Source organism: Varanus komodoensis, unplaced genomic scaffold (assembly GCF_004798865.1).
Source record: "Varanus komodoensis strain SLA01 unplaced genomic scaffold, ASM479886v1 scaffold25, whole genome shotgun sequence".
In the NCBI taxonomy this organism is placed as follows: domain Eukaryota; kingdom Metazoa; phylum Chordata; class Lepidosauria; order Squamata; family Varanidae; genus Varanus; species Varanus komodoensis.
Window position 1 is genome coordinate 4,424,042 of NW_025335661.1, and position 23,315 is coordinate 4,447,356.

At 40.4% G+C, this 23,315-nt stretch overlaps 1 protein-coding gene across 2 annotated transcripts in view; it reads right to left on the bottom strand.

Moving 5' to 3' along the window:
• SLC25A36 (solute carrier family 25 member 36) overlaps positions 1-8,013 on the bottom strand; it is a 41,250-nt gene extending 33,237 nt beyond the window's left edge. The window contains exon 1 of one of the 2 annotated variants that reach the window (XM_044432802.1): positions 7,879-8,013. In XM_044432802.1, the coding sequence (XP_044288737.1) occupies positions 7,879-7,919 (41 nt within the window). In that variant the 5' untranslated portion in view covers positions 7,920-8,013. Of the gene's footprint in view, positions 1-2,248; positions 2,592-7,878 lie in introns of those variants that run through there. The other variant, XM_044432801.1, reaches the window with a different exon arrangement.
• Between the last annotated feature and the right edge of the window lie 15,302 nt (positions 8,014-23,315).

Below are 23,315 nucleotides of genomic sequence, written 5' to 3' on the forward strand. Positions count from 1 at the left end.
GAAATACTGCTTTCCATATTCATCTAAAATGAAAAAGAACACTGGTGAAAGAATCATATTACTATAGGAACAAAGCCAAAGAGCATTCCCTAGCAGCTAGCTAACAAAAATAGTTGAAATGCAGAGCAGGGTGACATTAACTTGGGGTCATCATGTTTTCCAGTATTGCTGACCAAAGGATGAGGAACAATTCTTCAGCTACTACAGTATAAAAAAACCTTCTGCAGGATATGAACTTTGACCAGTTTCATGAGACCTTGAAGTGGACAACAAAGATTCAATCCCAGAGCACTCTCTCTAAAGACTCAAAGGAAAATTACTAGCTTCAGAGCCCAGTCACATGTCTTTGACCCTAGACTGGCTCTAGATGCATGACCCTGAGGCACAAGAAAAATATTATTGAAATAAAAGCACAGGAAAGCTGGGAGAAAAGTATACCAATGGACATGACAGATCAGGAAGAAGATTTACTGGTTGTGTTAAAGCACAACAAAAGATAAGGACAGCAAAGACAGTGACCATTTGAAAATGGGCAGCAGAATATCAGTAGTACACACCACTCAAGGGAGAAGTAAGAAGTGTAAAATGTAGAGCTAAGTTTTCGTGCTTAAAGCAGGAGAAGGCTGAAGAGATGGCCCAAAGAACACTTAGATCTCTTCTTTAATTCAGAATCAATGCATTCCAGTGACCAATGACACTGCTTCAGTACATCAGTTTTCACTGTGTCCTAGAAGAAAATTAATCCTATAAAACCTTGCACTTCAGGATGCCTCAAACATACTTTGTTATTAGAAGAAACAGTGTAGCTACTAGGGTGTTGCTCCCCAAAAAGTTCACATTCACAAAGCCTCATTTGAGATAGTTTGAGTATTTGCTTCTCAACTCTTTTCTGTATCTAAAACATTATTTAAGGTTTCAAAAAAGATAACTTGCAAAGTTACTTATGCTGTAATCCTACATCTGTTTACCTGGGAGTCAACCTACAGAACTCAATAAGACTTAATCTGAAGTAGTCACATATAGGATTTGGTTTTTATTCAGTAAATAAACTGTACAAACACCATATTACAAAGAATGCCAACTTAAGCACATGCAGCTGTTGTGCTTAAGTCAATGTTCAGTTAACCTTATTCTTACATATGCATAGAATTTCTGTCAAAAAGTGCAATCCCATGCATATCTAATAAATCCAATTATGTTCAATTAAACTTTTATACAGGTGAGCATATAGGATTGTAGCCCAAATCTCTCCAGCACATAGTCCAGTGTTGCAAATTAATTCTAAATGCTCTTCAAGTCCATCAAGAAGGAAAACCTTATAGTATCCAACAAGTGTGCAGTAAAACATCATTTGACCCTCACTGTCTTATCAACCCAGCAACAGGCACGCATACAGAGACTATGAACATGACTGCTGTACTGGAAATATATTTCCCATTCTTTCAAAAAGCAAATTTGCATGACTGAACATCGATCAGCTTGGAAGCATAACAAACCAACCAAAAATAAGAAAGTACTTTCTATACTCAGGAGACTTTTCAGGTACACAGAGATATTACATAGGTAGTTAAAAGAAAATAAGACTTTTAAAAGAACCCAAAACATATCCCACCAATGCTGAGATGATGGGGGGGGGGGGGCTGGCCCTAAATACCTATAGCCACCTACGCGGATGCCATCGGCCAGATAGGGGGCATATAAATGTTTAAAATTAAATTATAGGAAAAGTCCCAGAAAGGTATTAGGGGCTGAGAGGTGGATTAAAGGTAAAGCTTCCTTTCTTGGACAGGGATATATATGCTGGAAATGCAGTGCAACATTTTATAATATCCCATCTGTAAAAAATTATTAGAAATTTATCCCATCTGTAAAAATTTATTAAAAATCTACCTAGCTACCTAGTTAATGGGGCAACTTAATACCAACTCAAACACTCATGGAGTTGATAGAAAAGCTTCACTATCCCCTGAGCAAGTCGAAATGATTTTCTCCTTTTTAACACCACCCCCTCAATTCAGTCCCATTTCTGTATTCTTAACAGGCATGCTTACATCCCTTCCATCATACACACAACCTCCATCTAGACAAGCTCTCCAAGTTTCTGAATGCCAAAAAATTCATACACACAGGCAGGCAAAGAGAGAGCGTAATGTGCGAAAAATGGAAGAAGGAGGCAGGGCTAGGAGTTTGGAGAAAGGAGTCTGAAAGAGACAGAATGAGGGAGAAAAAAGACGCAATGTTTACATACCCGCCAGCAAACAGATGCACACACGTGTCCTTCTGGTTCATCCTCTCTCATTCTTCGCGTCCGCAAAGAATTAAGGAAGACGCCGACGGTAAGGCTATTCTCTCTATTTCCCGCTAACCGAAGCGGGGAAGACCAGAGGGGCCATTTGCCTACGACTCCAAGAAACACGCTCCGAGGAAGGCTAGAGCAGCCCTGCCCCTACCCAAGCGCTGCGGGAGCCCTGGGCTAAAAACAAAAAAAAAGAAACCCGCCGTGGCTGCCCTGGGCTCTCCTCGCCGTCCAGCGGCGCCGAGGATGCATCGGCAACAGGCAGGCGCAGAGGTGCTGCGAACGGCCGGGCCTTCCACTTCTAAATACTAAACGAGGCCCACTATAAACAGACGCCGTCATTGGCTCGTGAGGGGCCGTGACGTCACCAGCCGAAGCTGAGCAGGTTTGGCACACGTGATCGGGGGCCCTGAAGCGGAGCGCGCGCACCCGTGGAACCAGGCGGGGGACTCGGGTGGAGCCGTCGCCGCCTAGAACAGGCAGTGGCGGCGGGACATACCGCACGCTACGCTACGCTTCAGTGCAACGTGCCGCTGCTGCACGTCTATTCATTGCCCTCTTACTTGGGAGTAAGCCGGTCGCTTTCGAGGACAGGATCGTGAGGCTGAGCGGCACGTGCGCTCACAGTCAGGGACAGGGCTCCCCTCTGGGGTGTTGCAGGGTCGCTGCGGTCGGTCGCCGGATTAGGCCCTTATCTTATCTCTGCACCTTTGGCTCTAGCGGGGGGAAAGCAGATTCCATATGCTGCAGGTTAACAACTCCGCCACCTGCCCCTGCGGCTCGGAGCTTGGAAAAGGGAAAGCGAGTTGCCTGGTTAAAGATTGGACAGCATTCAGAATCATTTGCCGCTTTGCTCCCTTCCCTGTTCCAGTGGGGTGCTTCTTTCTATCCAGCCACACACGGGAGAAACTTAAGGTGCATGTTTCGGCAGAGAAAGCAGCTTATAATTCTCAGCATTGCCCTGTTATCTTTTGCCTAAACACGCATAGGATCGTGTCTTCAAGAGAGTGCAAGTACATGGTAGGAAACAGGAGAATCCCTCCTACGTAAGAGTGGTGATTATGAACGCACAAGTTGCATCCGGATCAATTCTAGTTGCCCGGAGACTAGTTATAGAGAGCGTCTGTAAGGTCGGGGGCTTAACGAGGGCTTGTGCATTAAACATTAGCCTTGACGTCAGGGTATTGGGTTTTATAGAAGAACAACACTGATGTGGAGAGGTAGATTGTTCAATACGAGCAATAAGCTGGTTCAAGTGAAATTTACAGCTTCGTGGCTTCCTTCAAGAATGGAAGGGGGGCTTCCGGAAACATAGATTCTAATCTTATCAGCCTCCCCCCCACACACATTAACTTGCAATGGCTTAGTTCAGGATAGGAAACCATGCAGCTCAAGGCCATATTCCATTTTGGAGAAACTGGAGGAGGGGAGACATAGCCTCAGTAAGACCCTAAGGCAAAAAGATCTGAAAATGCCAAAATATGGCAGCATAATTTAGTTGAAAGCACTGCTGCCAGTAGATATGCCTTAGGGGAAGCATTCATTCAGGAAACCACCAAAAAAGAAACGGGAGTATGATCTTAAGGGGAGCACCAGGGGGTCAAATTGGGGCCTCCTGCAGAAGGCCAGACTGGGACTTGTGGTTCTGCACTTCTGACCTAGATGCTACAGTGTCCAGGTCTTCTGATACTCCATACACCAATCAGACCACCTACCTTTTGGGGGAATCACAGGGCCAGGTGGAGAAACTGCTAGATTCATTCTTCATTGTCTAAACTTCTATTTCTATGATATCCAGCTGTCTTATATTACAACCACTCCCTGTCAGTTTGGCCTGAGGCCCTTTCCAGACAGATTTTTTATGCAATAGCTCTGCAGCTCTTATTAGTCCACAAGATATTATTTTCTTTCTTTTGAGGCAGCCTTTAATATGAAGACTGTATTTTTAAAAAGTTCCTGAGATGGGAACATCTGATCATCCTTAGCTACCAAGAGGGATGACTATTGTTTGATGGAATGTGATTTTATAAACATTTTCATAAAAGTTTAAGAAGTCTGTTGGATCAGAATTGAAGTCCTATTAGTCCAGCAGTCTGTTTCTATAGGCAACTACCCAGATGCTTCCAGAAACCTTATACTCTGCTAACAGCCCTTCTCTGTTTATGTCCTCAATTTCTGGTTTTCAAAAGTGCCTTTAAAGCATGTAAGCTCAATTTAGCTATCAGGGTTACTAATGATTGACAGCCCTATCTTGCAACCATTTTAAAGCTATATTGGTCATCACATTTCCTGGGCCAATGAATTCCATAAGTTGATTATGTTGTGTTTGGAACCTGACGCAAATCAATTTCAGTTCTAGCATTGTAAGAGGAAGAACAAACAAATCTCTATCCACAATTGCATTCACTTTTTTGCAACTTCTATTCCACCTTGGGTTACCACACTTACCTAGGAGTAAACCCACAGAATTCAGTAAAGCTTATTTCTTAGTATGTTTAGGATTGTGCTATTTGCTTAAACAAAGCTATCCTCTTCGACTAATAAAGAGGTCACATTGAGTCCAATGGTGCTTGGTCCCAGGTAAGTAGATTGCAACATAAAAGGTTTCCATGCCCTGATTAACTTGATTTCTTTTCACTTCTGCTTATTTCCTACATTTATTGTGGGTATCCACTGGACTTTGCATATGATGTTGAATAGCAAACAACATAGCTCTCTCCTTTCACACCTGTGTTATTTTGGGAATACCTTGAATATATCCTTGCTTTAAAAAAAACAGATATCTATCTCACTGTAACATTCAGATGGGTGGGTACTCATGCACAGTTGAATGATAAATTCATTTCCACAAGATATAGTGATAGCCACTGATTTGAACTGTTTTAAAAGAAGATTGGACAAACTCATGGAAGATACAGCCATCAATGGTTACTAGTCCCTGATAACTATATCCTACCTCCTGCATCAGAAGTAGCATGTAAGCCTGTTGCAGGGGAACTTGGGAAGAAGGTTTTTTTTTTAATTAATTGCCCTGCCAATGGTTTGCTAAGGACAGCTGTTTGGCCACTGCATGAACAGAATGTTCAACTAGATGGACCATCAGTTTGGTCCAGCATGGTTCCTGTATTCTAACTTCCGTAACCAAAAATAAATCAAATCCTATGTGAAGTTAAATAAGCCAAATCCCACTAAAATCAATGGATTTAAGGCAAAATCCCCCATGCTATTTAACAACTATATGGAACTGCTGAGTGGGGTCACCCAGAGTTTTGAGTGTGTGATCCGTATGCTATGACATGCAGCTCTATCTACATCAGGTGAGCATATGGATGTGCTAAGACAGTATCTGGCTATGATAATGGACTGGATGATGGCAACTTAACTGAAATTCAATCTAGACAAAATTGAGATGCTGTTGGTGGGCATTTCCTCTGACTGGTTCATGGGTGTTCAAACCTGCTCCAGGGGTTGCATTCCACCTAAAGGAACAGGTTTGTAGCTTGGGGTGCTCCTTGACTCCCCAGTGGTGAAATGGCCTCCCCTCTGAGGCCCATTCAGTGCCAACATTGTCATCTTTTTGGAATCAGGTTAAAACTACTCTCTGTTCCTGGGCATTTATTAGCATATGATGGCTATTCTGTGTTTTAATGAAAATGTTTGAGATGCTACACTGTTTTATCGTTTTTATATATTGGAATTTTTAAGCTGTTTTAACTTTGCATACTGGATTTTTTTTCTATTTGTATATTTTGTCTCTGATTAAACATTGTGAACTGCTTAGAGGGCTTTGGTTATTGAGCAGTAAAGACAAGAAATATAAATAAATGAAAATGATCAATACTCTCCTCACTGAGAGAATAAAAAGCTCCAGTCATGAAGTTCACTGCTTCCACTTTATGTACAAAAGGCCAATTCAGATGAATTCAGGAGTTGCTAACTCATAGCAAGGAACTTGATCATGTGATTTACAAGCCCTGTAAAGTTGCATCTTCCAAGACGAGTTTCTGTCCCCTTAGCAGCAGCTTCTTTACCCATGCAGTGCATTCTTTGGGCACTGCCATTGATTAACTCACCCTTTATCCTATCCATTGATTAATTAAATCAAATTAGTACAATCCTGTAATGGAACTTCATCAAGTCACACATGTTTAACTCTTGCCTAAGGGTCTCTCTATCAACTGGAAATCTGAGAGTCTGGCTTGAGTAGGAGCAACATGTCTCATAAAGATAGCCTTGCCTTTATATTGTGTGAATAATAACTCTTCCAATGCTGGTCATCCATTAGTTGAATACAAATTGGAAATGGGTTTTCCCTCCCTGTGCTCACTCCAAGATGCTCCTGCCAGTCAAGCTGAAGTATGGGAAACTGCAGCAGAATGGGGTTGGGGAAATAGGAAGAGAAGGCAGGAAGGTTCTGTTGCATCAACAGACTTCCATTCAGTGGACTTGGATGCAGCATTTTGCACAATGACATAGGAGTAAATCCAACTGACTCCAGAAGGATTTATTCCTGAATAAACAGGCATAGCATATAGATGTGAAACAGTTTCCTTAGAAAAGGATCAGCCATAAATCAGCAATGAGAATATCTGACTGTAAATGAGTTTTCCTCAATCTGGTGTCCTCCCAAAGCTTTGGGCTTCAGCTCCCCTGCCCACTGGCCATGTTGGCTGAGACTGTTGGGAGTTGCATTCCAAAACAACTGGGAGGCATCAGGTACCTAAAGCTGATATTACCCATCAATTGACAATGAACACATACACAACATAGCTGGATAAACAGTAGAAAGGAATCAATGTGGAGGCTGAAATTACTAGATTTTAAAACTGAAAACCACACACTATATTTGGGATGTTTTTCTTTTTTCCTCAAATACTATCCTTCGTACTATCATGAAGGACTCTTATTTATATCCTTTTCAAACCACTTATGTGCAAGGTATATATTTAGAGAAAGTTTCTTAAACCCACAAAAATCCATGTTTGCCTTCCTTCCAATCCAACATGCAACCATAAAGGAGAGGCCCCATTCTCGCCCATTAAGAGAGAAAGGCACAGAAATGGAAGGAAAGGATTTTCCTGCAATAACGGACACAAAGAAAGATACTCTGCTGTAACGTTACATGTCCCCAAATGCTGCTAGGTAGCGGCCTAACATTCGGCCCTCTCTGCCGATCCTGAACAGGTTTCCTAGGAAGTCAGTCCTACTGACTGCAGCTGGGCTGACTCCTAAACTAGAATGCCACCCCCCTCCCTGCCTGCCCCCTAACCAGCAGCAGTAGCTGCTCCTCCGGGGAGCCATTTCTAAGGGAGCTGCAGCGAGGAAATCAGAACCAGAAGAGGTTTTACTGGAATGTCGTCTCTGAGAAATCCGCCGCCACAACTGAGGCTGGCGCATGGTTTCTTCAGCCTACAGCGGCTGGCTTTAATCCTTGACAGGCCTTGGGTAAACCAGGCGGAGCCCACTCCCTTTCTCCAGAACGCTCCACAGGCGCGCCTCGTGTTGCAAAAGGCCTGGGCGCGTTCACACGCTTCTAACGCGCCAAGGACGGGACAAATAGCGAGCGCACGATTTGCACCTACCCTCCAGCAAACAGATGCACCAAAGTGTCTCTCTGGCTCATTCTCTCTCATTCTTGTCCTCAGCCGGCGGGAGGGGGAGAGGAGGGGGACAGGAGATGGTGTGGAGCACTTCCCTTCTCCGCCGTTGCTTAATGGCGTAGCGAAGTCCGCAGAGGCTCTGCGACCGCCACCTCCTGGCCAAGGAAATACTTGCAACGTCAGCATCTGCCAGTAATTGAGTACCGCAGACTGGGGATGAGCCGAAAGGAGAGCGCCAGATATTTGGGACTTCAACTTCCGGCTTTCTCGGCTATGGCCATTCCGGCAGGGGGTTTGGGGTGTTGAAGTCCTCTCCTGCCGTAGACCAATCCTATGCACGTCCCGCCTGCCTTCTGCTGCATTAGACCCGGCTAAAAGTACATGGAATAGAATCGCAACCTTCGTTTTAATTAATGGGTGGGCGGGAAGGAGCTACACCAGAAATCTTCCGCATTTTTATACTTCTTTACGGCAAAATCTGGGATCGCGAAGGTTGCCAATAAAATCTTGCCTGTCTCCGTGTTATCTCTTGGTACATGATTTCCTGTCTTGCCTGCAGAGCGTAGCCCAGGCAGCAAACCCCAACCCGCAATGATAAATCGTTCTGGGGCAATTGTAGCCCTGCCCCACCACCCTGAATTGATTCAGTGACCTGAATCAAGCTACCTTAAAGATTCCACACACACTTCAAGGTGAATACGTATTCTTTTAGCGCAGTATCTTGCTTATGATGAAGCGGACTCCAGCCAACGAACAATCTTATGCTATATCGAATGTAATAATCTTAAGGGTGCCGCAAATCTCTTCCTTATTTTCTTTCCAGAAAATCCCAAACAAAGCAAGCCAAATCCATACTAATTCATTTATTTACTGTACTTTTAAATAGCCCAGTAACTTAAGTTCTCTTGAGTGCAATACAAACGTATAGTACAAACATTAAAACAATAAATAAAATCAGCGCAAAATAAAGCAAACAGCATAAAATAAAACAATTTCAAGATCATAAAGTCAAATTAAAGCCAGAAGCAGAACGGAGTACTAAATGCATTAAAATACAGTTCGTTAAACGCCTACGAGAATGGCTATTCTAAATCCCATGCATTTCAATGGTTCACTCTATGTAGGGTTAGGACCGGCTACAGTCCTTTCTTCCCAGCTGTTTCATTTTGCAAAAACTGTTGTCACGATCACCCTGAAGCTGAGTTCAACAACATCCTTCCGTCCGGTGCTCGGGCGCTTCTGCTCCTGTTTCTAACCAGTTCACTTTCCTAAGCTGAGAGCCAGCTCAACGCAGCTTCCGTTTCTGCTCAAACCGAGAAGGCTGCATCCCAACGGGAGATTTTCTGCAGCTCCTCCTCCTCTTCCCGCAATCTCTCCCTCCCCTTCCTTTAAGCCAGAATGCTTGCTAGGTTGCACCAAGGGTGATAGAGCAGCCAGATAGTTCCGGAGAGCTTCTGCTGTTAAGAATATACAATATCATCCGATATTGATTGATTTTCAAGGCTTCTCAAAGTGTCCTGCAGTTGTGGGACATGGTGATAGCAGCATCCATGCTCCAGTCAGGTCTTTTTCTTATGAGCTGGCTCAGCTCCAGGAACACATCAATGAAGGGCAGTTAGGAGATGATGTGGCACAGATGGCCAGGAGAGAAATTGGGGATCAGTGCTATAGAGACCAAAACTAAAGAAGTTGTGGGAAGTTCCATTACTGGATGCAGTAGTAATCTAGGAATTTTTAGAACATGGATTTAAAAGTTTTAGGCCCTGCCCTGCCCTGCCCTGCCCTCAGCCAGCATTTCCTGCCTTAAAACTAATCTTGCATTCCTAAAGTTAGAACAAGAACAAAACTGTCTGCCAACTCTGCCTAAAAAGACCAAAGGAACTCAGAATATGTGCAGTTTTGCACTTTCCCAGGTGCACAGTCTATATTGTAATTTACAGATGAATAGTTCTACTGAGACATTCTTTTACAACATTGTCACAAAGTATCTGGTCTAAAGTGTTTCTTAATTTCAGCTTCTTAACTTTTTTTTTTTTTAATTTACTTATTTATCTTTTTAGAAGAAAAATGCATGGGGCACAAAGCAAGGTTCAATTCAGATCATCTTGGTCTTAATTTCTAAAACAGAATGAAAATCCAATTAGAGAAAGCTATGCCATGATTTTTTAAAGTTAGTAGGCCAAACCATTGTTATGCAAAGACAAATCAATCAGCCTACTATTGTTTTGTACATTTTCTCAGTTTGAACAGGAATAAATGGTTTTTGTATTGGCCATTCATCACCTGTCATTATCAAGATGGTCCTTGGTCAGTCCCTTGGTCACAGTATCTTAGACTAAAAAAAACTAAAGAAGGAAAGATCAGAAGAGATCAGAGAAATGGTACTAGAGAATTGGATGTATAGCCCTTTACTCTTGCACTGGTTTTCTGATATAAGGGTGCAAACCTACGCATACTTAGTCTTACAGCTCCAGCTTTCCCCAGCAGCCTACATCTCTTCCAGCTGGTATTTACCCTGTAGCTATGCATTTCCCTGCTATGGGTTCTTTGCAGCAGTGCTGCAGAGCACTTTAGACCGTAAAAAGTTTAGAGATGAGAAAGATAAATAATTCTGTTTCCCAGTGCTGTTTCTTTCATCCAACTCTTCCTCCTTTCCTGGCACAGAATCCCTATAGTTGGCTCTTGTTTCAGAACTACCTAGATTTCTAAGAAGGTCAAAGGACACGGTCTTGCATAGTTTTCTGTTGATATTAAGGGTGAAATGTCATTCTACTGGCAGGGAAAGACAGGCAACATTTATGGAGGAGCAAGACTCACAGCCGAGACTTAAAGTGTTTACCCTGCTTGTAGCAATGCCACTTTGCAATATTCTGAAGGGGAAAAACACACATCTTTATAGGATGTAGCATGCAAACCTGTCTTAATCTTCTGTGCTACAGTTCTCAAGACAGGAACCTCCTTAAGGAACAGTTAAGCTGGATCAGATCACTCCCATCCAGCATTTTGTTTACACCATGGCCAACCAGATTCCCATGGGAAGCCTAGAAGCTTGACTTCTGTAACGCGCTCTACGTGGGGCTTCCCTTGAAGATGGTCCAGATACTTCAATTGGTTCAAAATAGAGCTGCCAGGCTGCTGACGGGGACTGGGCGTTATGTTCACATGACTCCAGTTCTCCGTCAGCTTCACTGGCTTCCCATTGAAGTCCGGGCCCAATTCAAGGTGTTGGTTATCACCTATAAAGCCCTTAATGGCTTGGGTCCTTGTTACCTGAAGGAGCGCTTATGTCCATATATGCCCGCCCGCCCCTTGAGATCTGCGGGAAAGGCCCTTCTCCAGGAACCCTCCATGAAGGAAATTAGGAGGGTAAGTACTCGGAGGAGGGCTTTCTCTGCGGTGGCACCCAATCTATGGAATGCGCTCCCCAGAGAGGTCTGCCTGGCACCGTCGTTATTTGTTTTTCAGCGCCAGGTGAAGACCTTTTTATTCAAACGTTATTTTAATTGTTAATATTATTTATTTATTTTATTCTTTGGCCGGGGAGACTTAATTTATACTGTTAAATTATATTGTTTTATATTATGTTATTTATTTAAGATTGGGAGCCGCCCCGAGGCTTTGGCGAATGGGGCCGCATAGAAGTTCCCTAAATAAATAAATAAATAAATAAATAAATAAATAAGCGAAACATGAGTACAGCCTGGTTAGGCTGAGACTGAGGGATTGCCCCAAAGCACCCACGAGCTTCATAGCTGAGAAGGGATCAGGACTTGGGCCTGCCAAATCCCCAGTCCGACACTCTAGACCTCACTCCACATTGGATCCCTACACAAAGAGAAAATCATTGTCTTTGATAATATATTAGAAAGTGTTTTTAATGTGCAAAATTCTTTGGGGAGGGTTCATTCATGGGAAGTGGGTCAATTTTAGGCAGAAAAATTGTAAGTCTCCCTTTCTTTACTCTGCTATGCTGGTTCATAGCCTTCCAAGTTGCTATTTTGTAAAAATGCATAATTAAAGTTGGGACATGCAAAATGATGTCTCTTTAGAAAAGAATCCTTAAAGATCCCTCCTTTTTTATGTGATTACTCCAAAAAACAGAATTCTTTTTCCTTTCTAGAAAGATCATCCAGGGACACTTGGACATTATGTTCCTTCATTTTCTCCATGTGAGTCCAAGCTACAGTCAATTGCAAAAATTTTAAAAGCCCTATTGTATACATAGAATTTGCTTCAAATATCTCTTTGAGTTTCAAATGCCTTGGCTTGTGTGAGCAAAGCAAAACAGTGTATGATTAATAAAATTTCATGTGATACTGATTCCATTTTGCATAAACTATTTCCTTCAAATTAGAGAAAGTTAACTGGTCTGTACATACCATTCTGTTTTATTTAGACTAGAACCCAGTGGAAATTAATAAACTTACTTAAATAAACATATAGGGATATTGAACTTTAAGTCCAGTTTGCAATGTCCTGCAATGTCACCTTTGGTTTATAAGGATCAAGTCATTTGACTTTCCCACCAGCTGTTTCAGTGGCAGACAAGATGTCATTGGGACAGCAATGGAGTGAGTTTTCCAGTCATCTTCCATGCGATGCCTCCATCATGCGCAAGTCTTTGCCATGATTTACTTTTCTTATGGTGAAGTCTTATGCATGTTTAGACAGGAAGAAGTCCTGCAAGAATCAGCATTCACTAGCCAACTGTACACAGGATTGCAACCCAAATCTATTTTGCCTATTTGCAGGGAAAGAAAGAAAGAAGTAGATGCTAAAAACTGAGCTCAGCCCACCACTTCAGCTCTTTTCAGCACCTTCCATTACATTCTAAGAAATGCTTGCACAATCAAAAAGGAGGAATCCCATACATGAATCACACAGCTTCCTTTCCTACCCTGCAACAGGAACCGACACCCGCAGGGAAATGTCTATGCATGAAGCAAACTATATACAGGCTTTCTGCCTGCATAAGATCATAACAGGCATGCTTGATCAGACCAAGGGTTCATCTAGTCCAGCATTCTATTCATGCAAGCAAGATACAAGTACAACAGTACTCTCCAGCCCAAGTTCCCCAGCACTATGTCTGATACTGGAGGTACCATACAGCCATCAGTGTCAGTAATGATCTATATCCTTCTCCTTTATGAAGACCATTGTGCCTGAGTTTGGTCCATTACTAGGATCATTTAGCAAAGCTGAATTCAAATGTGAAAGAATAAGCTAAGAGAAGCATAGTTTCCCTTACTCTAGAGGAGTCTCCTACTTCCAAAGAACTCCCTTGGTCTTCCAAAGAGCCCTCATGCTCCTGGCTCTAAGGTGGAATAGTCACTTGGTTCTCCTCTGATTCCATGGGAAAACCAAGGGTCTCCTAAGTTCATCAGGAGACATCTATGAGCGCTTCAAGGATGACTGTGGCTGATAGGTCTACTGTGGCTTATGAATACTGGAGCTGATAGGTTTCAGGGATCTTCAACCTCCTTAACAGAGGCAAAGAATTCCTGGTCTGGGCCTAGGTAAGGCATGATGCATTTCCATAGTTAATATATTAATATTGGGAAAATCTATATAACCTTGTGGGTAGGGCTAGTACCATGAGCCTCACTGCCCTTTGATCATATGATTCTTTAATTTAAAGCACATGGCATACAGTCAGCTGAGATCAGATCATAAGATATAGTTCTAATCTAACCCTTCCCAGTGAACTTCTCAGAGACATCTGATTAGATCTTCACTGCAATGTCTTCTTAATCTACACCTGAGGGTTACAAGCCATTCTCCTTATAGAGAAAGAGGTATATAAAATAAGGATTTCATCTGAGGTGCCTAAAATTACTGCTGCTTATATCATGCCTTCACAACCCCAATCCCAGTCTTGAACTGCTCTAACCTTATGAATGCCCTGCCATCTAGCATTTCATTTAAGATGGATTTCCTGAACACCTTTCCACTCATACCTAAAAGGTTGCATTCCCCCATTCCCCATGTCCACACGTGTCCTTCTGGAATATTATGAAGAAAGAAAAAAAGTCAGACAAAGACAAATAGAACCAAATTAGACTAAAACTTGAAAGCCTGTTTGCAATGTGCTTACTGTAGTGTGGAGAAGACATTTCCCTCCAGTTTTTTGGTATGAAATAATACTATCACTTTAAGAGGCCCAGCTTGGTGGCTGTTATTAAAGATATGTCTAAAGCACTGAATACAGAGTGTACTGCACAAGCAATTTGGTCATGGAATCCCATGTATCCGTTAAATATGTAGGAAGGCATGACAGCCAATGTAGTGTGGTGATCTGAGTGTTGACTGAGGACCCAGGAGATTTGGATTCTAGTCTCCACTAGGCCATGAAGCACACTTGGTGATTCTGGGCCAGTCACGGACTTTCAGCTCAATCTACTTCACAGGGTTCTTGTGAGGATACATAGATCTAAAGAAGCGACCCTGAGTTCCTCACAAGAGGGAAAAAGGCAGAATATTAAGGCAATGAATTCATCAAGCATCATCAAAACTAATGCTTCACAATTCACTTAAGGAGAGATTGGATTACGCCCAGGCAAACATTTGTATACGTCCAGATGATTTTGGCTTCAATTCTCATCAGTTCTAGCTAGGGTGGACAATGGTCAAGAATGCTGAAAGTTGTAGTACCAAACATCTGGAAGAGAAGACCAGATGTTTGGGCCTGAGATTATTTTTAAATGCAGCAGTCAGATAGAGGCTTTAGGCCTTCAAATACAGTCACTGTATTGCTTGTTTTAATGTGACTGGATTTGCATTCCTCCTATATCCCTCCTTTTAAACTCACTGTCTGCTACTCTCATAATGGTTTCCTCCTCTTTTGTTTGTTTTGTTTTGTTTGGACTTGAGAGTCTCTGATCACTTTGGCACACGGCTATCTACAAGTTAGACTCCAAGTCTCCAGTGTTGCTTCTATCCCCACTGGTCCCACTAGCTCTCCTGGATTCTCCCATAAGGGCAGGATGCTGCACTATGATCCTGGTGTGGAAAAAATATAGCTGTAGAAAACAGACTGTCTCAAATACTTGCACATTGTAAGGATCGATCCAGAATAAAACTGGATATATTGTCTTAGAAATGATAACAATTTGGTTTAGCAAATACTCTTGATTACTTAGCTACAAATTTTTGAATTGACTCAGAAGACTTGGATAGGTAGACTTCCTTCCTGAAGTGGATAATCAAATCTGGATTTATATGAATGGGTCAGAAACTTTCTCTGAATGTGCTGATTCTTAGATTGATCTTTTATCATCAGCTTTATCAAGTAATCACCTTTTAAATTTCTGCACTTCACACGGACTTCTTTTTCAGTGCATGTAGAGTTGCTAGGTTATTATTTGATGTAGGATTAAATGTTCCATGTATCACATGTAGGGTTATGGCATACTGGAATTCCCAGTTACATTTCTGAATAAAGTACCATATTTCAGAAAACTGATATGATAAAAGTTTCTTAACTTTAAACAATAGATAGTGTAAGGGAAAAGTGGAAACTCATGTGGAGCATGTGAATTAAATTACTGTTCTAATGAAATTAAATTTCATCTTATGCAGGATGCATGCCTTTTAATAAACTTTAAATCTTTTAAACTATTTCATTGTATGTGTCTTTCTTTTGCCATCATATAGTACACATGTTAAGTAGAAGTAAATGCTTTTATTGGTGCAAATTATCCCTGGTCACATATATTATGTTCTGGACACAGAAGATCCTCACTATTATGAATTCATGGTGATTGTGATTATAGTTGGATTTTGTTCTCCATAAGTGGAAGTAACCAAGTAATCAAAGCACATGTGTGTTTGATATATAAATGCTTCTACTGCCTGTTTGACTAAATGGCCTTCTGCCTTTCAGAACATCAAAATATTTAAGACAAGAAAATGTAGGAAATAATTACTGGATATGTGGTAGATATGAATGTTAACTATTGAGTTCTTAAAATCATTTTAAGGAAAACATTTATTGGAGCACTGCATAGTTCTACTTACCAACTCTGAAGTTCTGTCACATTTCATTGTGGCTTGAGAGTTTTTCAAAGCTCTCTTGATCCCTGCAGTCTGGATTAGCCTGATGGCGACCAGAACACCCTAGTACCCATGGCTGAAAAGACCATGGGGAGTTGGTTCTTGGTGCCTGTAATGTTGCCTGTGCACCAAGCCCAAGCAACAATTCAGCCTTTAACTCCTTCACCAGACGTGCTGCCCTGGTGGTACAAGCAGTAAGGTACCACAGCTTGGCTTCCAGGAGTAGCCAACTCACAGGGCAGCCAAGTGTCCTCTTTCACAGCCCTCAGTTTGAAGGTCTGCCAGAGAACAATTCTCTATTTGAAGGACTGTCCAGCCAATTTGGGTTTAAAAATAAAGAATCGTAAGAACTGTGGCCCAGGAACAGGTATCACCTGGACATTTTCAGTCTTGAAGTACTTGATGAAATGTAAATAAATAAATTTGCAGATGAGAAACATTTGCATATGCAAATCTTACGTATACTAGCGCTCTGCCCCCCTTTTGATGTCCCTTTTCTTCCTTGGTGATTCATAAGTGCTTTTCCTACTTATGGGGCTTTGAGAACCTTTTATAATGGATCAAATCTCCTGGTGAAGATTACCTGGTGAAGAGGTGACCTCTGTAGTTAAGTAAAGCTGTGTCCTCTGGCTTTGAAGGCTCCAGAGTACTGATGATGAGCTACTAGATATAACTTTCCATTCCACAAATCATCTTTTGGATCAGATAGGGCATTAAGACAAATATGACAAATATAACCCTGTGATTTTATCAAAACATTTGATTAATAGATATGTTTGTTTTTACACTATCTGAAGCACCATTTTGTAAGATGAATAAATTACAGTTTACCAAACAATCCATATATAAGCCTTTGGGGGTGGGGAAAATGTGAAGAAATATGATTGTTTGTGCATAGGAGACAAAAGCATCCATTAACTCTCTGAATGGTTTATGACTGCACACAAATTGCTATTGCACATATTGATTTTGTGTGTTGTAAAACATTTTTATAGAAACTATTAAAATAATTTATTGAGAAATAGTTTTATGGGGAAGGACCATCTGTATCAAGGGCAGGCTTTGCCAATGGGACCAAAAAATATATTGCATACATATACATAGTAATTCTACTTTTGAGATGTTTTTAATTCCTTGATCCATGAATGTGAGATAGGTATCCTTGAAAAAAATGCAATTATGCAAACATCTAGGTGCTCCTTCATTCCAGTTTTTAGGCATTCTTTGAACTAGTATCCAAAAAGCTATTTTAATACAGTCCTAAAGCTGTTTAAGTTTCCTGTTTTTGCTTGGTTGTGACATTCCAAATTTAGATATTCATAATAATAACCTTGTACTTAGAGTGGTAAAATGATTTGGATTATATATTTAGAGAGAGAAAAATATTTGATTGGTTGACTAGTATCTTTAAGATTCATTTTTCTAATCTAACTTTGTGGGTCATTTCCATTTCTTTTGCAGGCAAGAGTCCCAATGAGAGATGAAACTTTATATCTTATTTTGCCTCTTCTATAATTCTCAAACATCACAGGCACTATTTAAGTGTAACCATACAGCAGGAGTGGGGAGACTCAAAGTATGCTGGATATACTGTGTTTTTTACAAGAACGCTGAGGTTCATCAACTGGAGTCTGATGCAAAAGGTATACACTTTCAACTAAAGAAGCCTGAGCTGAGAAATTTGAGTATCAAAGTTGAACAGAGCTCACAGTCTTTCAGAGCAAAAATCTACATCTTGCCCCAAGCTTTCTTCACATTAGCAGTATAACTTAGAATGGAAGGAAGTTATGCTATACAATTGAGAGTTGGAACTGTTACTAATTTGCTGCAACATACCAGTAGGTACAGACCTACCTTCTGCCCACCCCTAATTTAGAGAAGCACAACATTTTCATGTAGTTTCCTAAGCAGATTATCTTAATTGCTGCTCCATCATTATAAAGGTGAATGGCCATATCACACAGAGATACATCTGGATCAAGCTAAGACCATGACAAAGGCCTTAACGCAATCATTCCAGCCATCAAACCACTAGAACCTGCTTGTTGCAGAAATACAAGTTGCTGGAAAGTGTCGTATTGCCCTCTAGTTCATTGTCTGGGCTTGTCACAGGCAGCTGTTTGGCCACTGTATCAACAGAATCCTGGACTAGATGAACCTTTGGCTCTTCTTATGTCCTTGTGCAGAAATGCAAATCTCACATCAGAGGTGGGCAATCTGCAGCCCTCACTTAGCCTAATGTCAGAACTTTACAATCACTTTAAATCTTTAGTAAGAATTCCTGCTAGCAGAAATTCCTGCAGAAGGGATTAGGGTTGTTATTAAAGCTTCCAGATAAAGTGAGTTTGAGGGATTAAAGTATGCATACACAATGAAATGCCCAGAGAAAGATGTTTCTGAAAAAATAGTCACATGTGACCTGAAATGCTTAAGGGAGATGCCCTCCAGTTTTCTTAAATGTTTTTCTAACAGTCATCAGTGGATCAAACCTGATATTTGAATGCAGCAGGTGAATATGGATGACTTGCTTTCACTAAGTTCTTATTCTTAGCTGCTCATTCTTTTGAAAATCGAATATGCAAGACAAAGCCCTCTACCTTGTTTCTGTATATCTTTGCTTGCAAGCTGGTTTTAAATGGGCTGTGCTGACAGGGATTGTTGTTTACATAAAGAAAGGAATTATCTCTCTGTGCATGAGTCTGATAATCCCACAGTTCTCCAATTCTAATGTTAACAACAAACATTATGTAACTTCTGCTATGAATCAGAACAAAATCTAGTTCTGAGATTTCAGATTTTTAGACATCACGGATGCTTAAGAGAGCTCATGCCATGTGTTGGCTCAGTACTTTTTGATCTCATTTGGAATGGGTGATATTGCTCTTTTGAAATATACTGAATTGCATACAAAAGGATAACACAGTGTCTGGAAACATAATCAAGGAAGATCACCATGAAATTTACTGCCCAGTTAATTAGTAAGCCCCTTTCTAATGCACAAGGGACCAGTTTATACACATATTCACACACCATACCATAGTCTCCAAGCTATCTGCATTTTCTAGGATGATTTCCTGTTTACCTGTCCTCACATCACTGTGCCCATTTTGTTGCTATTTTGCCATCAGGAGGAATTAGGAGCCTAAATTTACTTCTATGTGTACATTCCTTCCTCCTCCATTGTTGCTGCCTATCCAAATAGTTAATATTTCTAGTTGTGTTTGAATTTTGACTGGACAGACCACTTCTTTGGGTGAATTGCAGTAGATCAGCAAGGATTTCCAACTCCTAAGTATTGAGCAAGAACAGCAACAAGGGACTCAATCATGTGCATGTTTTTTCTGTCTAAATTTTCATGCACACAATGTTCTAAATTATATTACTGAAATGAAGAAAGGTTAGAATAACCAGGATTAGGTTTTTGTATAGAAGAAATGTGGCTGCAAACATGTAATCACATTGCTCAAACCAAAGTGCTATCATAGCTAATGTACTTAATCCAAATATATGTCATAAAAATAATAAACCACATCATTATCATAATAGAGACATCATTAGTATAAATACTAGATATGAAACTAACATTCTTTGCATTGTATAAATAAAATGTATCACAGAATATCATAAATATTAATAAGTATTTATAAGAAGTATGTAAAATAGCATATAAATTTTCTTTACATAAATTTCATGTAATACATAGAGTAAATAACTTAAACTATAACATATAAATGCATATATAGATAACATTCATAGTCCACACATTAATAAATATTAATGATGATAATATTTATTACCCATGATACCCATGATACACCATGATTAATGATGATACCCAGCTCTACCTCTCTTTTTCAACCAATCCAGGTGAGGCAGTGGCTGTACTGAACCGGTACCTGGCCGAGGTAATGGGCTGGATGAGGGCCAATAAACTGAAGCTCAATCCAGGCAAGACAGAGGTCCTGTTGGTGGGTGGTTCGGGCTCCGGGGTGGGTGAATGGACCTTGTCTTGAATGGGGTTGTACTCCCTCTAAAGGATACGGTTTGCAGCTTGGAAGTGCTCCTCGACCCAGAGCTGTTATTAGAAGCTCAAGTAACAGCGGTGGTGAGGATTGCTTTCCTCCAGCTCCGGCTGATCCATCAGCTGCATCCCTACCTGGAGAATGATTGCTTGGTGACAGTGACACATGCATTGGTTACTTCCCGATTGGACTTTTGTAACACACTCTACATGGGGCTGCCCTTTTTTTTTTTTTAATTTTTATTAAGATTTTAAACTAAAACTACAAACATCAGTCATCACACACATCAGATTTACTGCGTCAATCCCCTACAAGATATCTTTTAACATTCTATGATCATACAAAAATCCATTTATAAAAACATGAAAAGATCTTTAGATCAAAACCAAGTCCCATTTCTCCAGCCAAATAAAAAAGTAAATCCAAATTTGATAGAAGTCACTATCTTCCTTTTTCCTTCTTCTTCTTCTTCGGTGAAATCAATCCCATCCTTTATTACAAAGTCCTGTTTCTCTTTACCATTTTTTTAAGGGAAGCTTCTCTAAGTTGAATGAAATTACAACATCTTCTTTCTTCTTCAGTGATAAGTTCATCCAAACCCACGATTACAAGTAACATTAAAAAAAAAAAAACCCAACAACTATTTGACATCTCAAAAGGCATCTTAACTACTCTGTTTGGTAATAGCTTTAAGCCAATTTTCTTTAAGCTCACTTACTAATGTTGCATCTAAACTTACACACCATTTAATCAAATATAGTTAACTCCATACAATATCACATATAGACTTGCCAACCCATATAAGTCATTGCTTTTTAAGATAGTAGAGTCTCGTATTTTCAATTACAGATATAGTCAGAGATATCCATTTAACAATGTTTCATTAAACTACATTGTTAAGTTTTCACCAACCATATTGAATTAGCCTAATCATCCCTTTTTATCTCTAAAAGCGGCTTAGCAACTCTATTTGGTGATTATTAATACCTATATAAATTCTCTTATTTTCAGATACAAATAAAATCAGAAATATCCACTTAACATCTTTAGAAGCATCATTAATTGGTCTATTTGATGATAACTAATATCTATAATATCTTTTAGCCAAAATTTCATTAAACTAAATTACTAATGCTTCACCATCCACAGTAGCTTAGCTTTTCTACATTACATATAAGCATACCAACCTATATACATCATCCCTTTTTGAAATAACAAAAAAGAAAGTTCTTCTTATCTTCCCTCTGATTCTTTTCTCCTTTTTTTTCTTTTTCTTTTTTTTACACCTCTACCAAACCTTTCGTTCTTTCTTTTATTTGTTTTTACATTATAACATCGTAATACCTGTAATAGAATTTTCAAATGTGGCCACATGAACAAAGCCTCTCTTAGATGGTTACTCTTGCTCATTAGCTCCACAGATCGTGCCAACTTTTCTGCTCGTACAAAAAAAGATGCCTGTAATAAATCATGTAATAAATCATGTCCGCCCGTTGCTTCTTTGTTTAGATTAGAATGATGTGGTGTCTGCAGTAGATCATGTGTCTTAGACTGTAGCCCAACTATCTTCTCTTTTTCCAGCGTAACAAGAAGATCACGTGGAGGCTTATTTATTAAATTTACTGGTTGTATTGACTTTCCTGATGCTTCCAAATATCCATCTGCTTGTTGTCTGTTTATAGGCCCATCCCATAATAATTCACTTGTTATCTTCTCAGTTTTTCTTCTGCTTGCTGGATATTTTGCATATTCTGCTCAGGTACAAATCGTTTGATCAAAGCCTGATTAATAGAAAAATCTAACTTATCAAACCCAGCTTTTTGTTCAATTAGGAAAGAGTCAAGTTGCTTAATTAAAACAGTCTTCTGTTGTATTATTATCGCCTGTTGGGATAGTTGCAAGGCTGCTAAAGAGGCCTGTATTTCTGAAAGTATCTTCTGTATTTCTTTAATTTCTTCCATATTGGCAGTGATTTCACAGCCTTGGCAGGGGTCCAAGAGTCCCAGGAACAAAGGAGCAAAGATGGCTGTTATTTCTTGGAAGTAGTCCAACACACAAGAAAGATACTTCTACTGTTCAATTAAACATTAATTTGTTATTTTAGTTCTTTGCCCTTGGAGAGATTAAAGAAAAAAAAAAAAAAGATCTTTTCCTTACTTACAAAGAGCTCTGTCTGTCTCTTTCATGTAATTCGCCACCTTTCAGTTCCGTGGCTGGGGGGAGAATTCTTTCCCTCCTCCATCTGAAGGACTTTCTGTTTCTTCTTTTATATCAATTAGCAAACAATGCAGCTTTTTCCATGGGTATCATTGCAAAAAAAAGAAAAAAGAAAAAAGAAAAAAGAAAGAAAGAAAGAAAGAAAGAAAGAAAGAAAGATAGTTCCCAGTAGATCTGATGCTAATAGCTAAAGAAGACTAAACAAAAAAAGTATGCCAAGGACTTACAGAGAGCTGAAATTCTCTCCTGTACCATCCAGCTAAGAAAAGCTTGATTTTCTCCCAGTAAGCACAGAATTGCCATTCAGACACCTGCTGGGAACTTTGCCAAGCAATCTATCTTCACCCCTACAGGGCTTAGATTGGGCCTCCACAGCCCACCACTGGACAGTTACCAGCGTGATAACGGAGCTTCATTAATCACATCTGTCCTGTCCCAACACCATACTTGTCTCCTACATGGGGCTGCCCTTGAAGACAGTCCGGATACTTAAGATGGTGCAAAATAGAGCTGCCAGGTTGCTGATGGGGACTGGGCGTTATTCTCATATAACACCAGTCCTCTACCAGCTTCACTGGCTCCCCATCGAAATCCGGGCCCAATTCAAGGTGCTGGTTATCACCTACAAGGCCCTTAACGGCTTGGGACCTGGATATCTAAAGGAACGCCTACTTCCATATTTGCCCTCCCGCCCCTTGAGATCAGCAGCAGAGGCCCTTCTCTGGGAACCCTCCATGAAAGATATTAGGAGGGTGAGTACCCGGAGGAGGTCTTTCTCAGTGATGGCACCCCACTTATGGAATAAGCTCCCCAGAGAGGTCCGCCTGGCGCCATCATTATTTGTTTTTCAGCGCCAGGCCAAGACCTTTTTATTTAAATGATATTTTAATAATTGTTGACATTATTTATTGGTTTTAAATTATTCAGCCAGGATGTATCCAGATTTTATATGTATCTACTTGTATGAGTATTTATTTATGCTGTCGGAAGCAGTCCCGAGGCTTATGCGAATGGGACGGCATACAAAAATTCCAAATAAATAAATAAATACCAGGTTTCTGGTGTTCTTTGATATGCACATCCAAATCTGATCTGAGATGAAACAGTCTATTAAATATTCCTGAA